The 15,000-nt window shown below is 46.2% G+C and overlaps 2 protein-coding genes across 4 annotated transcripts in view; both read right to left on the bottom strand.

The window, feature by feature from the left end:
• ankle2 (ankyrin repeat and LEM domain containing 2) overlaps window positions 1-2,788 on the bottom strand; it is a 24,304-nt gene extending 21,516 nt beyond the window's left edge. Inside the window, exons 1-2 of the mRNA XM_037531595.1 lie at window positions 2,515-2,788; window positions 507-682 (exon numbers count right to left, since the gene is read on the bottom strand). Coding sequence (XP_037387492.1) covers window positions 507-675 — 169 coding nt within the window. The 5' untranslated portion in view covers window positions 676-682; window positions 2,515-2,788. The remainder of the gene's footprint in view (window positions 1-506; window positions 683-2,514) is intronic.
• A 2,563-nt stretch (window positions 2,789-5,351) lies between these two features.
• The window catches only part of LOC119261828 (golgin subfamily A member 3-like), a 32,901-nt gene continuing 23,252 nt past the window's right edge, over window positions 5,352-15,000 (bottom strand). For all 3 annotated transcript variants that reach the window (XM_037531678.1, XM_037531680.1, XM_037531679.1), the window contains exons 20-24: window positions 14,051-14,183; window positions 13,492-13,614; window positions 12,867-13,031; window positions 11,360-11,514; window positions 5,352-9,669 (exon numbers count right to left, since the gene is read on the bottom strand). In XM_037531678.1, the coding sequence (XP_037387575.1) occupies window positions 9,498-9,669; window positions 11,360-11,514; window positions 12,867-13,031; window positions 13,492-13,614; window positions 14,051-14,183 (748 nt within the window). In that variant the 3' untranslated portion in view covers window positions 5,352-9,497. The remainder of the gene's footprint in view (window positions 9,670-11,359; window positions 11,515-12,866; window positions 13,032-13,491; window positions 13,615-14,050; window positions 14,184-15,000) is intronic.

Here is a 15,000-nt window from a genome sequence, read left to right as displayed (position 1 = left end):
GCCTGCACACTAGGGGGCGATGATACTGTACCTCATAAAATGTATGGCAAATGCCTCAAGAGCGTAAACATATAGCGAAAAATATAGAGCGAGATTTTTTAAAAGCAGCCTATTCCAGACGCAGTTGGCTTCACAGTTCAATTCCAGCCAAAAAGTAAAAGCCTGGAAAGAAGGTGAGCCAGTAACGCGCCGCCTGCAGCTGCAGGGCTGTTTACACTGTTTACGCTGGTTTTTAGCTTCTTTCTAGCTTTTCTCCTCATCGGACTTAAGAATTTCATGTTTAAATCTGACTTTGGTCGACGATCATCAGATCACAGCTCATCACAGATCGGATGAGCTAAAGTTGATGAAACAGTAAAGCTGAGTTCATCGATAAACAGCCGTCGGTCATCAAATCGCAGACCGTACAGAAACCCCTCAGATCAGAGCTCTGCACGCTCAGTCAATGAGAACAGGCAGGCGCAGGTAACGTAACACATCACGTCGCCCCCTGCTGGCGGCGCCACCTTCTGTTTCGGAGATTCCGGCGGTCTCCAGCAGCGCTCGAGCGAGCTTCCTCTCGAAGATGGCGCGCGTGGTGGCCGTGATGGGGCCGCACTTCAGATTGGCCTTCGTAAACTCCTCCCTCAGCTCGTCAGCGCTGAGCGCCCTCAGCCGGCTCAGAGCCGCCTCCATCCTGCACCTGCGCACAGACAGCGGGAGAGACGGCACACGTTACGGCACTCGGAGAGTCAGAACAGAGAGGACACCAGCTTTTACCAGCACGAACTCCATCTGCTGCGCATTAATCTGCATGACCACCTCTTCGGGAGATGGGACTAGTTTTCTACCAGCGCCGTGATGTGGGCGGAGTTTTCAGACTCCTCCTCGTCGCCATGTAAGAGAAAGTGAAAGTAACCAGAACTGATTTCTGTTTACTGTGTTGCTCCAGTGTGGTAACGTTCATGTTATATATTCATGCGTATACTCTTTAACACACACACACACACACACACACACACACACACATACACACACACAGGCCACTTTATTAGGTACCCCTTGCTAGTAAAAGGCTGGACCCCCTTTTGCCTTCAGAACTGTCTTAATTCTTCGTGTCAGACTTTCAACAAGGTGTTGGAAACGTTCCTCAGAGATTCTGGTTGGTTATTTGAGTTCCTGTTGTCTTTCTATCATCTGGAACCAGTCTGCCCATTCTCCTCTGACCTCTCACATCAACAAGGCATTTTCGTCCACACAACTGACCGCTCACTGGACATTTCCTCTTTTTCGGACCGTTCTCTGTGAACCCTAGAGATGGTTGAGCGTGAAAATCCCAGCAGCTCAGCAGTTTCTGAAATACTCAGACCAGCCCGTCTGGCACCAACAACCACGCCACGTTCAAAGCCCCTTAAATCCCCTTTCTTCCCCGTTCTGATGCTCGGTCTGCACTTCAGCAAGTCGTCTTGACCACCTCTACAGGTCTAAATGCAGTGAGCTGTGGCCGTGTGATTGGCTGATTAGCTATTTGTGTTAACAAGCAACTGAACAGGTGTACCTATTAAAGTGAGTAATATATATATAGAAATATTAATAATTCATGCTGTTATAACATGCAACGTTATTTCCTGTGAAGCTCTACTCAAAAACACAAAAGGGGAATCAGAACGATTCAGCAGTTCACTGAACCGACTCCTTTGGCATTTGATTCAGCGAGACTGATCTTTTCCTTATTAAGGGAGTCAAAGGCACAAAGAAGCGTCCACTGACGAACCACTACTACAGTTCGGGCAGGTCACAGGGATGTACAGCAAAACCGAAACCACGGCAATATTAGCGGATTATATCAGTCAGGCCTTTAGATCTGACCGGGAACAAACATCTGCTGACAGGGCTCCTAACACTGTCACTGTAAAGAAATCCGAGCCTCAAACTGCTCCGAGCCCCGTCACACACTCACACACACACCGAATTACGCAGAAACTCTGAGGAAACTGGGTGGATGTGTCCTTCACACAGACGTTAGATTCAGTCGGGACTTTTGAATCGGCTCACCGACGAAAGAGTACCGGTTCAAGCGAACCGACTCTTCCAGGAGTCGGACCTCCGTGGCGCGCGTGCGCGGTGGGGCAGGAGGGGTTTTCAGGCTGGTGTTGAGTGTGTGGCGCCGGGTGGAGAAAGACAGACGCTCCAGAGGCACAAACACCGCGTTAAAACCCCCAAATCGCTGCACTATCACACAACACGGCGTCCTACCGGAGCCGCCAGAGCCGGCTCGCGCGTTTAAATCGCTGAAGCGGCGCAGAAACACGGCTTGCTCGAATTTCCCCGGTCCACCTTAAACAGAGCTGCAGTCGCGTTCTGGCGCCTCGGGCTCCGGAACGCGGCTGCTGCAGCATTTAAGGTGGACCGGGGAAATTCGAACAACAGTCTGGCGAATGGGAAGCCAAACTCAGCCATTGTTAACCAAAGGGCAGCGGGGAGGTCGGGAGGCACAGCGAAGCCCCAGAGAGACGAAATGACGAGATGAATTACCGTCAACTCGGCTCGTCAGTCCTGCAGCTCCATTACAGCCGCCGCTATTGTTGTTGTTGTTGTTTATCTGTTGTTCTCCGGAGGAGCAGCGAGTCTGTCAGGGGATCCTCAGAGCTTCACACGTCCCACTCGGCCATGAACCCGCACCTCAGCCGCACTAACGCGTCCCTCAGGACCACCTTTCTCCTTTAGATTAGCGGGCTGGCTAACAGGCTGCCATGCTAGACTGTTTCTTCAAGGCGCTTCTTCTCTGCCCTTCCAGGGCTTTCCTGTCGGCGCCGCAGCGCCCCTCCTGCCCGTGTGCCGTCAGAACACCTTTCTCTACTGGCCATCACGAACCGGGGCTATTAAAGCGACACTGCGGCCAAAAGCAAAACCCTGACCACCACTGCGTCTGTTAACACCCGTAAAGACGCCCCGTTATCTCTCACACTAGTCTCTAATGTAGAGCGAGTTTTTCCGTTCAAAGAGGAGGGGAATCACCTCCTGATGACGTATCGTGGAGGTGGGAGGAGCTTTGGGGCAGATTTACTGGGAGCAGATTGATTTTTCTTTGTAAATAAAAATAAAACTATTTAGCACTTTTATTTTAGGTTTAGTACTTTACACAGAAATACACACTCGCCGGCCACTTTATTAGGTACACCTTGCTAGTAAAAGGCTGGACCCCCTTTTGCCTCCAGAACTGTCTTAATTCTTCGTGTCAGACTTTCAACAAGGTGTTGGAAACGTTCCTCAGAGATTCTGGTTGGTTATTTGAGTTCCTGCTGTCTTTCTATCATCTGGAACCAGTCTGCCCATTCTCCTCTGACCTCTCACATCAACAAGGCGTTTTCGTCCACACAACTGACCGCTCACTGGATATTTCCTCTTTTTCAGACCAAGGTGTCTTGACCACCTCTACAGGCCTAAATACGCTGAGTTGTGGCTGTGTGATTGGCTGATTAGCTATTTGTGTTAACAGGCGATTGAACGGGTACCTAATAAAGTGTCCGGTGAGTGTAAGTAAACACCGGAGAGATACAGACTGTAGTTATTTTAAAGCGACGCTCCAGCCGAAATGAAAATGTAACCATCACTCCATCCGTTAACCTCTGTAAACATGCCTCTTTACTACTTACATTAGACTCTGGAGTGAGATGTTCCAGCTTAAAGACGGGCTGAATCCCCTTCTGATGATGCATCCTGAAGGTGGGAGGAGCTACATCAGGTGTGCAGGCTGTTGGAAATGTGTTTCTTCCCCCACTAATTATAATAAACCTGTTCATATAGCGCGTTTAGTGTTAACACAGGAGCGTGAGACTCTGGAGACACAACTTTAGCTAATAAGCTACATTTCTAACTGCAGCCGTGTTTATTGTAGCTGCTTAACTGCTAAAAAGCTAAAGTTAGCAAGATAGCCGACCATCTGGACGTCCTACCTCAGCCTGGCTCCTTTCCTCTGACTGAAAGCATCACCGGCGTCCATTCAGCGCTGAATAAAGACAGAACCGCTGTTTTCTTTACGACTTCGATTGTCGACGGAGGTGAAAGTCACGCTGACGCTAAGTTTGGTCATATTCATTTGCCCCCCATCATTGGCTAGGCCAGCGGTCAGGATTAGTTGGCACCACTGGGATCCCGATGGTTGTATGATGCATGTGGGAAATGCATGCTGGGTATTGTAGTGAGAGAACACCAATGATCATAAATGTGAAAAAATACGATTATAAAATCATGAATTCCATCAAATTTCTAGTTTGAGGCCCGAACACAGCGAAAAACTGAAAACAACATTTTACAGATTTGGTGGCGCGGTGGCGTGGTGGGTAGCGCTGTCGCCTCACAGTGAGGAGGGTCTGGGTTCGATTCCCCGGCCGGGTGACCGGGGTCCTCTCTGTGTCTGCGTGGGTTTCCTCCGGGTTCTCCGGTTTCCTCCCACAGTCCAAAGACATGCAGTCAGGCCAACTGGACATGCTAAATTGCCCCTGTGTGTGTGTGTGTGTGTGTGTGTGTGTGTGTGTGTGTGTGTGTGTGTGAGCCCTGTGACGACCTGTCCAGGGTGTATCCTGCCTTCCGCCCGAAGACTGCTGGGATAGGCTCCAGGGACGCAGACCCCCCTGCGTCCCTGACGGAGAAGCGCCTTAGAAAATGGATGGATGGATGTTACCATGTATAAAAAAGATTAAGAACAAATCGTTTACACGATAAAAGCAACATGAATGATCTGGCAACCCGAACAACACGGGGAAGGGCAGCAGTAATAAGGCTGTAAGACACCTGCGCAGCCCTTTTCATGACAACTGACAAGCATATAGGCGTTTATAGGACGTCTTCAGACACGCGTCACTCGCTGAGGTGAAATGACCTCGGACGCTTGTTAGAATGAGCATTCATAAACATCTGAGTAGGTTTTTATCAGTTGTGGTCGGTTAGTGTAGTGAGTAACACCTCTACCTTCTACACTGTAGACTGGGGTTCAATCCCCACCTGGGTAACCACCCTACACTAAACCAATAAGGGTCCTTGGGCAAGACTCCCAACACCACCTTCGCCTCCCTGTGTAAAATGATCAAACTGTAAGTCGCTCTGGAGAAGACTGTGTGCTAAATGTGGTCACGAAAGGCTTATGCAGCCTTATGAATGCTGCTCTTCAGTAGTCTTATCCAATATCGTTTACTTTCCACTTCTTGTGCAGCTGCAGATGTGAAGTACCATTTTATACCTATATTATACGTTTGTATTTGATTTTTCTGTATTATTTTCACTGTACAGTGAAACAGACAGTCGAGTGAGGGATTGGGTGTGAATGAATGAGGAGAATGATGGATGTGCAAATACATTCAAACAAAGTCTTATTTGCTGTAATGAAGTTTTATGAGTTGTTTTTTTTAAATGCAGAAAAAAAGAAAGGTGTTGAGCAGCAGACCAGAGGCGATGCGTACAGGACACAATTCATTTGCACTCGTTCGTTAGCAACGCAACTGCAACTGCAGCACAAACAATAACAGTATTGTGTAGGCCGAGGATTACTATTTACTGAAAATGAGCAAAATGAACCCAAAACGGTGATGAAGAAGAGCAGTTTAGTCCCTTTTCTGACATCGGTTTCCGCACTACAGTCCGACAGGGCCACGGCACAGTTTAGGGCCTTTTCCCTAATTGAACGCAGCTCAATAAGGCCTGGTAATTAGCTAATGAGCTGTGCTGGAGGTGGAACGCACTCCACCGTTCAGTGCTATGGCTTTTTAGGACTGGACTTGGGTGCCGTTAGCATCATCCCTTTGAACGGAAGTACACGTTGGGTTTTAAAGCTCACTTCTTGACAATAGTGTACAGGCTTATAACTGAAATCAGAGAAATTATCATCAATACTTCTGACATCATCTCAATCTGCTGCGTCTGTAGCACTCGGAAGCGACTGCCCATTGACTTCTATTACAAACGTGTGAGGAGTCGTCGTTTTTCTGTCATTTTCTAAGAACGGGGAAGCGCGTCGGAGCCGTTGTCTGTGGTAATCGACCGTGTCCTACAGACGCGCCAGATGGAGGTTAGGTTGAAAAATGATGGAGTCCACCTTTAACTCAGAATCCAGGACAGGGCCTTTAGCTCGAACGGCTAAAGGGCAACTTCTGTGGGGGAAAACCGCATTTAATGTACAGTAAATATGTATACTGAGCGCACCACGTGATAAGGCTGCGAAAGATTCAACAACTCGGAACGCTCAAACCTCCTCAGAAACATAAAAGCAAGAAAGAAAGAAAAAAAAAAACAGGCTTCGTCAGAAACTCGTTCCCAAAAAAAGTTAGCAACAATATTTTACATCTTCCTCTCTCGGTTAATTCTCCTCTCGTCAGTTGTGCAACATCATTCAAATACGTCTCATATATATTATAAATATATTACACTCAGCAGCGAACATGTTCCAAACACACACTTTCACACACTTCCCCACAGAAACCCCTCACCACTCCATCCAAACAGCCCAGGCACACAGGCTAACGGTGCTGACAAAGAACAGAGGCTAGCGCCACCATGCCTTCACTCGCTGTTAGCAGCGTTAGCTTTACTGAATTCATATATATTTTTATCTCTAACGGCTTCGAAAGAAGTCCCTATATGGGAAACCATACAGGCTCAGCCCTAAAACAGAAAAGACAGGGTCCCTCATCAAACAGGAGCCACAGCTTTAGCGGCCGCTAACAAACACAACATGAACGCCACACGGAGAGAAGCTGATTCTCCGGCTGCTTTTCCCTCTCAAACTTCCCCACCGCCTCAAACGAAGTCGGTGGCACGTGTCTGAAGTTTGCTCTGTTAGCTTAGCACTGAAGCTACGGGGCTAATCTAGCCCAGTAGCAGAAGCTAGCAAGCGCTAGGTTAGCATGGTGCTAACTGTACGCCTAAATCAACGCATACGACACACTCACCTCAAACAGATCAACTTGCTCACTAATCTCTAACACACTCGCCCAAGTGGTTTCTAACAACATGAGACGCACTACCATCTACAAATATGGATAAAAGTACGTTAGCACAGCTAAAAACTGCAGCGGGCAGCTTGAGGGCTTATTTTGTCCACACTGTAGTCGATAGCGGCTCACGCGGTGTCAGAAATCGCTCTCAGGTCTGTTAGAAATCACTAAAGAACGCACACAACGCTCAGCGTGAACCGCTGTCGCTACAGGTCAGCTACGTTAGCCTCATAGCTCCAGCCCTAAAAATAAACGCGCTAACTCCAGACGTGCCTCCGCTGACTGATTACAGACGGAGTCGTCTGCGCACATCCCATTTATTCTTTACGTTTCTGGCCGAAATCTTGTTTCAAACGGAGTCGATGCAGTTTAGAGCCTCCCTGCCCGAGTCGCCCCATCATGCGTTAGCTGTACGCTGTATTAGCAACTCTGGGTCTAAGCAGGTTTTCTCTGTGGGGAAAAACGTACGTTTTCTCGAAAACTCGCACTCGGAGGAAAACTAAAATGCAGATGCACCCTGTCGTGTGGAATTCTCTGAAATCACGAGGTTGTTTAGCAGTCAAAATGCAAGTAATGCTACGTAGAGGCTAATAGCAAGCTAACAGAAACGATGCGGCACGAACGTCGTTCTGCTATTAAACTTCAGCTCCGTTATACACCAACATCAGCCACTCCCAAAGCCTCCAAACCACCACACTGGACAGAGCAGTGCTGCTTTGTTTGGGCTATTTTAGTGCGGTCAGCCATGGTGGTGGTTAGCATGTACGTATCAATAATCCTATTTCGGCTCCTCAGCGGCCTCGTAATTCAGAGAAACCTGTGACACTCGGGAGAAAAACATGTATGACGAAAAGTAGCATGTGGAACATTTCAGTTTACAGCACTTTAGTACGATTTCTTGAAAAATGCTGTTCATCTGTCTCGTAGAGAAAAGCTGCTCAGGCCTTAGTTGGGCTACTGAGAAACTGATCGTAGAGCCCTGGTCTAGATAGAACTGACCATTCCAGACTCCGTCCACAGATGAGCTCTTTCATAGCTGCTGCTGTGGGGTTGAACAAGCTCGTCAGGACAGATCAGGTGTAGTTTTTTTATTTTGGCGCGTTATTAAGCTAACGTTAGCATGGTGGCTAACTCCGTCCTTCACAACCAGCCCGGTTTTAATTATATACCACAATCCAGCTCAGCGGCACAGCGTTTTAAACTGGACACTCAACCCTGCACAGATGTGGCTACACTGCTGGATCTCTTTAGGCTGAAGGCCATTTTTACCGCTGAAAATCTTGCCCAACTTTATAACAGTAGATACGAAAGCTGTGGGTGAAGCCTAGAAAGATCAATGCTAAGCTTCCCAAATAAAGAAGAACGAACTGATCGCGGATTAGAAACAGCAAAGTGGATCAAGTAGCTGAACAGGCACTGAGGGATGGGAAAAAGTTTTCACTGAGCAGAACTGTGTTGGTGCCAAAACGCTACAGCGGAAAAAAACGATCCACAGGTTCCGCAGCCGATATGTAGCTTAAACTCACTTTCCAAACACTGAAGACCATTTTAAAACAATAGTCTGGCCAAAGAATCTAACGCTCCCAGATGCAGCTGATCAGCCAAGACGTGTTTGGTGTCTGAAGTTTGCTTCTGTAGGTCATAGCAAGGGAGCTACGAGGCTAACGTAGCTGTAAAAAGTAAGGCATGTGCTTCTGTCCATGTTTATGGACAACATTCATCATCATACATCATCCATCCTCAGATCTCCGCTGTTGTCATTTTTCTTCTATACATAATAAGAAAACGACAGCTGGGTGAGAACCTCTGGTTCCTTTGACTTCCATTTAAAGTTCAGAAGGTTCTATCCTTCTCCTTTAAAGTTACCTGTTTGGAGACAGTGACGGTAAGCATGTACTTTATATTACCTAACATCTTAATACAGTTTGAGGCAAATGCATGCATGAAGCTAATTACTGGCGCAGCCTCCACTACCTCTAAGCCACATTAGCTTCGTAGCTCCAGTGCTAAAAGAAGCAAACTTCAGACACGTCTTGGCCCACCTCCAATGAGGGATTTGAGGGGCTGAACAAACGAGATTTTTTGGCCCAACTATGGCTTCAACTGCTGACCAGACCAGGAAGAAAATGACAACACTGAGTGTAAATCAGTTACGAGTGAAGAAATTTGGCAAGTTCTACTGAGAAACGGTCCGGCTTTCATGACCTCAGCAGAGAATAAACAAACCTTTTTCCCAGAGCTCTGACTAAACTGGAAATAAATAAACAACGACAGATGACATCAGCAACGAAGAGACAATAAAAATAGCAAAATGAATAAAGCTGCGGAACAAGGAAACACCATAGGTAACCCAAACGTTCTGTCTCAAGACGGGACACGACCAAATATTGGCCCAAGAAAAAAAAAAACAAAGAAAAGCATTTTAAAAGTGCCCGTTATGATAAAAGCAATTTTCTCCCGGAGGCAGACGGACAGATGGAGGTTTAGAGGGATCATTCGCTGCTGTATGTTCTTTTTGTTATTTTTATTTTAAGAAGCCTGTTCCATCTCTTGGGGCGTCTCTGACTCCTCCTCTTTGGACAGTCGTCTGGGGCAGTTTTCATGGATCCCCAGTTTGTTTAGCTCGTCCTCCGCACTGGCCAACGACGCCACAGTAACGGTGTGCTCCTCCATCTGCTTCTGAAGACTGTCCATTTCCTGTCTGCAAGGAGAAACAGAAAAAAATTTATCATGTTCATATGATCCACACAGTCGCTCTGACAGACTGTAATACACTACAGGAAGCGTAGGGGGCGATACGGCTTCTACTGTTTCATTTAAAAAGCTCTATAATGCTCATATGATCCACACAGTCGCTCTGACAGACTGTAATACACTACAGGAAGCGTAGGGGGCGATACGGCTTCTACTGTTTCATTTAAAAAGCTCTATAATGTTCATATGATCCACACAGTCGCTCTGACAGACTGTAATACACTACAGGAAGCGTAGGGGGCGATACGGCTTCTACTGTTTCATTTAAAAAGCTCTATAATGTTCATATGATCCACACAGTCGCTCTGACAGACTGCAATACACTACAGGAAGCGTAGGGGGCGATACGGCTTCTACTGTTTCATTTAAAAAGCTCTATAATGTTCATATGATCCACACAGTCGCTCTGACAGACTGTAATACACTACAGGAAGCGTAGGGGGCGATACGGCTTCTACTGTTTCATTTAAAAAGCTCTATAATGTTCATATGATCCACACAGTCGCTCTGACAGACTGTAATACACTACAGCAAGCGTAGGGGGCGATACGGCTTCTACTGTTTCATTTAAAAAGCTCTATAATGCTCATATGATCCACACAGTCGCTCTGACAGACTGTAATACACTACAGGAAGCGTAGGGGGCGATACGGCTTCTACTGTTTCATTTAAAAAGCTCTATAATGTTCATATGATCCACACAGTCGCTCTGACAGACTGTAATACACTACAGGAAGCGTAGGGGGCGATACGGCTTCTACTGTTTCATTTAAAAAGCTCTATAATGTTCATATGATCCACACAGTCGCTCTGACAGACTGTAATACACTACAGGAAGCGTAGGGGGCGATACGGCTTCTACTGTTTCATTTAAAAAGCTCTATAATGTTCATATGATCCACACAGTCGCTCTGACAGACTGTAATACACTACAGGAAGCGTAGGGGGCGATACGGCTTCTACTGTTTCATTTAAAAAGCTCTATAATGTTCATATGATCCACAGTCTCTCTGACAGACTGTAATACACTACAGGAAGCGTAGGGGGCGATACGGCTTCTACTGTTTCATTTAAAAAGCTCTATAATGTTCATATGATCCACACAGTCGCTCTGACAGACTGTAATACACTACAGGAAGCGTAGGGGGCGATACGGCTTCTACTGTTTCATTTAAAAAGCTCTATAATGTTCATATGATCCACACAGTCACTCTGACAGACTGTAATACACTACAGGAAGCGTAGGGGGCGACACGGCTTCTACTGTTTCATTTAAAAAGCTCTATAATGTTCATATGATCCACACAGTCGCTCTGACAGACTGTAATACACTACAGGAAGCGTAGGGGGCGATTCGGCTTCTACTGTTTCATTTAAAAAGCTCTATAATGTTCATATGATCCACACAGTCCCTCTGACAGACTGTAATACACTACAGGAAGCGTAGGGGGCGATACGGCTTCTACTGTTTCATTTAAAAAGCTCTATAATGTTCATATGATCCACACAGTCGCTCTGACAGACTGTAATACACTACAGGAAGCGTAGGGGGCGATACGGCTTCTACTGTTTCATTTAAAAAGCTCTATAATGTTCATATGAGTGCAGCTAAATGGGTGCATGTGTGTGAGACATACTTCAGCTGCCGTAAGCAATTGTGCAGGTTATTGAGCGGTTCTTTGTTGACGGAAGCCGAGGGTTTCAGCAGCTCATCCAATAAGGATGCAGGAACAGGACAATCCGGAATTTTCACAGGGGTCACTGGAGTCGAGTCACCTTTTGCATCCATCCGCTGATGAATGGGGGAAAAACATCACGTTAAAATCCAATTAACACACATATACTACATTAATATTTTTAGTACAAATATTTTCTTTATTGGTTTACAATATTTGACCATATTAACATCTAAAGACACACATTTAAAGGAAAACACTTTCACAAGGAGGTGGGCAATATGGCAGAAATGCCATAATCATGATACTTGAAGTTTAGGCTAAGGCTAAACACAAAAGACTGGCTGCTTTATATCTGCTGCCTCGTAAACGAACTGCACAGCAGGAGGCAGCGGAGGGTCGGCTGTGTCTTCATTTGAAACGTGACTCAGACACTAAACGGACCACCGTTAGCAGAATTTGCGCTGTTTGTATGTTGTGTTATCTGTGTGTATTTGTGACATACCACAGTTATAGAACATACAACATACAACAGTTATTACAAAACACCTGAGGAAGGATTTCAACCAGCACACTGCCCACTACTGCTAGCCCAGGGCTTGGAAACCAAGACGTTAAGAAGAGCCACTTTGGGAGCATTTTATGTCCATTTTACCATTTTGGCTCACATGTAGTGGCTCGTTATGTGCTGGTGTACTAGTATAGACTAAAAAATATGAAATAAACAAAAGACACATTCTGCTTTAAGATTTAGCTCAGCTGTAGCTGCTTTTCTCGGTTTCTTGTAAAATGTCTCTCAACATTCGGCTTTTTACGACGCTGAAGTCTCTTCTCATTCGCCAGCTTCTTGTTCGAATTGTCCTGTTCCACCTTAAATGGTGACTGAGGCGCCAGAATGTAACTGCAGCACCATTTAAGGTGGAACAGGACAATTCAAACAAGAAGCTGGCGAATGAGAAACTGACTACAGCCTCATGACTTTTCAGTGTTTGACTGTTTCTCGTTGCAGATTAAATGGATCAGGAAACCAGCTGGAGTGATTATAAATGCCAGTAAGTCCATTCGTCTCCAAATTATGGATGTTCATCTTAAATCTCTCTCTTTGCTTTTCGTTAGCTACTGGCTAGGCCAGACTGTTATCTATGTTGCTATAGTGACCAGCAGTCTGTGCGTCAACCTTCAAGTTTAAAGGGCGAATTATCAGTTTAACTGCCCATCGCTGTCCTAGACAGACAACCCAGGCAAATCCTGGATGGATGGGAACCATATGTGTTGTGTTTCTTCAGCAATACCTGCTCCTGATTTAGCAGCACAGATGGAAAAAAGAAATAGTTACTGGTCTGTGGTAGACGGGACCGGTATATGATACGATGTTTGGCAGGATTTGGTTCTACACCAGACAAGAGGTTCTATCAAGGTGTCCCCAGACTTGTGACAGGCCTCTTAGCATGTGCAGAAGAAGACTGACCTTCCTGGTGCGCGAGTGTTTGAGGTCCTGTTTGAGCTGCGTGTTCTGCTGCAGCAGCGTCTTCATGCTGCTCCTCAGCTCGGCCACTTTAGCCTGCAGGACAAACTTATCCTTCTTGGTGCTGTTCAGCTCCTCCTGGACCAGCTCCAGCTCCACGCGCACCCGCTGCGGAGACAAACCCCGTCAGACAGACAGCAGCACACCGGCTAACGGGCTAATAACTTCAGATCTTAACTGGAGGTGTGTCTGGACTGAAAGTGAGTCTCCTGAAAAGAGTGGAAGCTGGAATAAAGGTGAAGACAGCTGAGCTTAGGCTTAGTTGTGTAATTGTATGTGAAGTTTTTGTTTTCTGCTTGAAAAATTGTCCATTTAATTGCTGGAAACTAATTAAATAATTGTGTTGGGTGGGAACACAAACGCTGAGCAAGCTAATAATGACTTGTAATGTATTCACATCAATTTCCAACTGTTTTTTCCACGTGAGCAGTGCAAAAAAGCGTCCTGACGCTGATCGGCTCCTTTTTGTCCCCTCTGGTGATGATTCTGCTCTAATAAAACTCAGTTGAAGTGCCAGAGAGGTGGAAGCTGTGCACTAAGCTTTCGGTCACGTATATCTGTGTCTGACCTGCAGTGTGTCCTGCACACTGTCCAGCTCTCTCTGGCTGCTCTGCTCTGAAAGCTCCAGCTGGTGGCGCTGTGCCTCGATTTCACGCTGCTTCTGTTCAACTTCCCACTTCAGATCCTCCACCTGCAGAAAGGAAACACAGACACAAGTCAGCACGCAGACGCTGTACTGTACACCTCCTACGTCCACGCACTGGCCACTTTCCTAGAACCAACTACCTTGTGCCTCCCTCTATTCTATTCATCACTGGTCAGTTTCGCAGGACAGCTGCTGTCCAGATGTTATTTGGGTGGTCAGTGTATCGTTCAGGGGTGATTCTACAGTGATCGTTTTCTGGTGCTGAATGTTGCAGACAGGGCTGATAGACTGTGCAGCAAAAGATGGACCCAGTGCAGCTATATGGTAGGTGTTTCTGATAAAATGACCAAGTAGTAGAGCTACAAGGCAGCTGGATCTAATAAAAACCTGGAAGCCACGCTTTACTATTATTATTGTTAACGTGACTGATCTACATAAACTCGTTTACTGACTAATAAACAGCACGTGTGTGTATGTGTACCTCCTGGTTAGTGAGCGGCTGTTTGTTGAGCTCATCGTCCAGCTGTTTCTGGAGGATCTGCAGCTGTGCGTGTGCCTCCGTGAGCTCCGTCTGGAACCGGGACACTTCCTGAGAGCGCTGGGCATCCTGAGCTCTGAGGGAACATCAGAAAATCAGAGGTTTCACCTCATATAGAGATAATTCAATACAGCAGCAGAACTGCAGTGTGTTATATTCAGGAGGCTGGAGCCTGACGACCTTCACCACCTCGCAAAAATCAATTTCACACAGTCCCAGCTCTGAATATAGCTGACCAGTCAGGACACGCCTAGACGGTTTCTGATCGCGCCAACATGTAAAACAGCATAATCAAGTGGCGAAAAACAGCAGCGAGTAACCAGAAAACATGACCATCTTTATTAGTATCGGGATCAACTGCATCACATCACAACCTGCTTTGCTCAGTGTTCTGTGGAACTGAGGACAAAAACACCCTGAACTTTTAATGTAAATTAAAGAGATTTTATTCTAATTGAATTTGGGGCATTTCTATCGGTCCAATCATCATTGGTGATAACTCCCTCCTCGAGTGCTCTACTGCTTTACTACAGCAGTTAAATAAATACAGTAAGAAATGAATAAACTGGCCGTGAACGCGGCGTTTAATGTTTTAATGTTCAGCTCCTTCTTCCTAATTACAGCTCCTTAACGAGCAGCTCGCTGCTACATCAGAGTAACAAGCTCTTCTACAGTACAGGCTGAGCCGTAAAACTGAGCCAATATCAGGTTCAGCTCAGTTTGGTCAGTTTCTCCAGATCAGTATTAATGTTGTTTTGTTCCAGCTGGTCTGTGAAGCTTCTTACAGCCCGTTTAGTTTGGCGAATGGTGTTGGGTTCATTTCTGGCTGATTCCAGGTTGCTCAGCTGTTCTTCTGTCACAGCTGCAGACTGAAAAGCTGTTCAGTGGTGACG

Source organism: Pygocentrus nattereri, chromosome 20 (assembly GCF_015220715.1).
Source record: "Pygocentrus nattereri isolate fPygNat1 chromosome 20, fPygNat1.pri, whole genome shotgun sequence".
NCBI classification, from domain to species: domain Eukaryota; kingdom Metazoa; phylum Chordata; class Actinopteri; order Characiformes; family Serrasalmidae; genus Pygocentrus; species Pygocentrus nattereri.
This window is presented reverse-complemented; position numbering and strand designations above follow the sequence as displayed.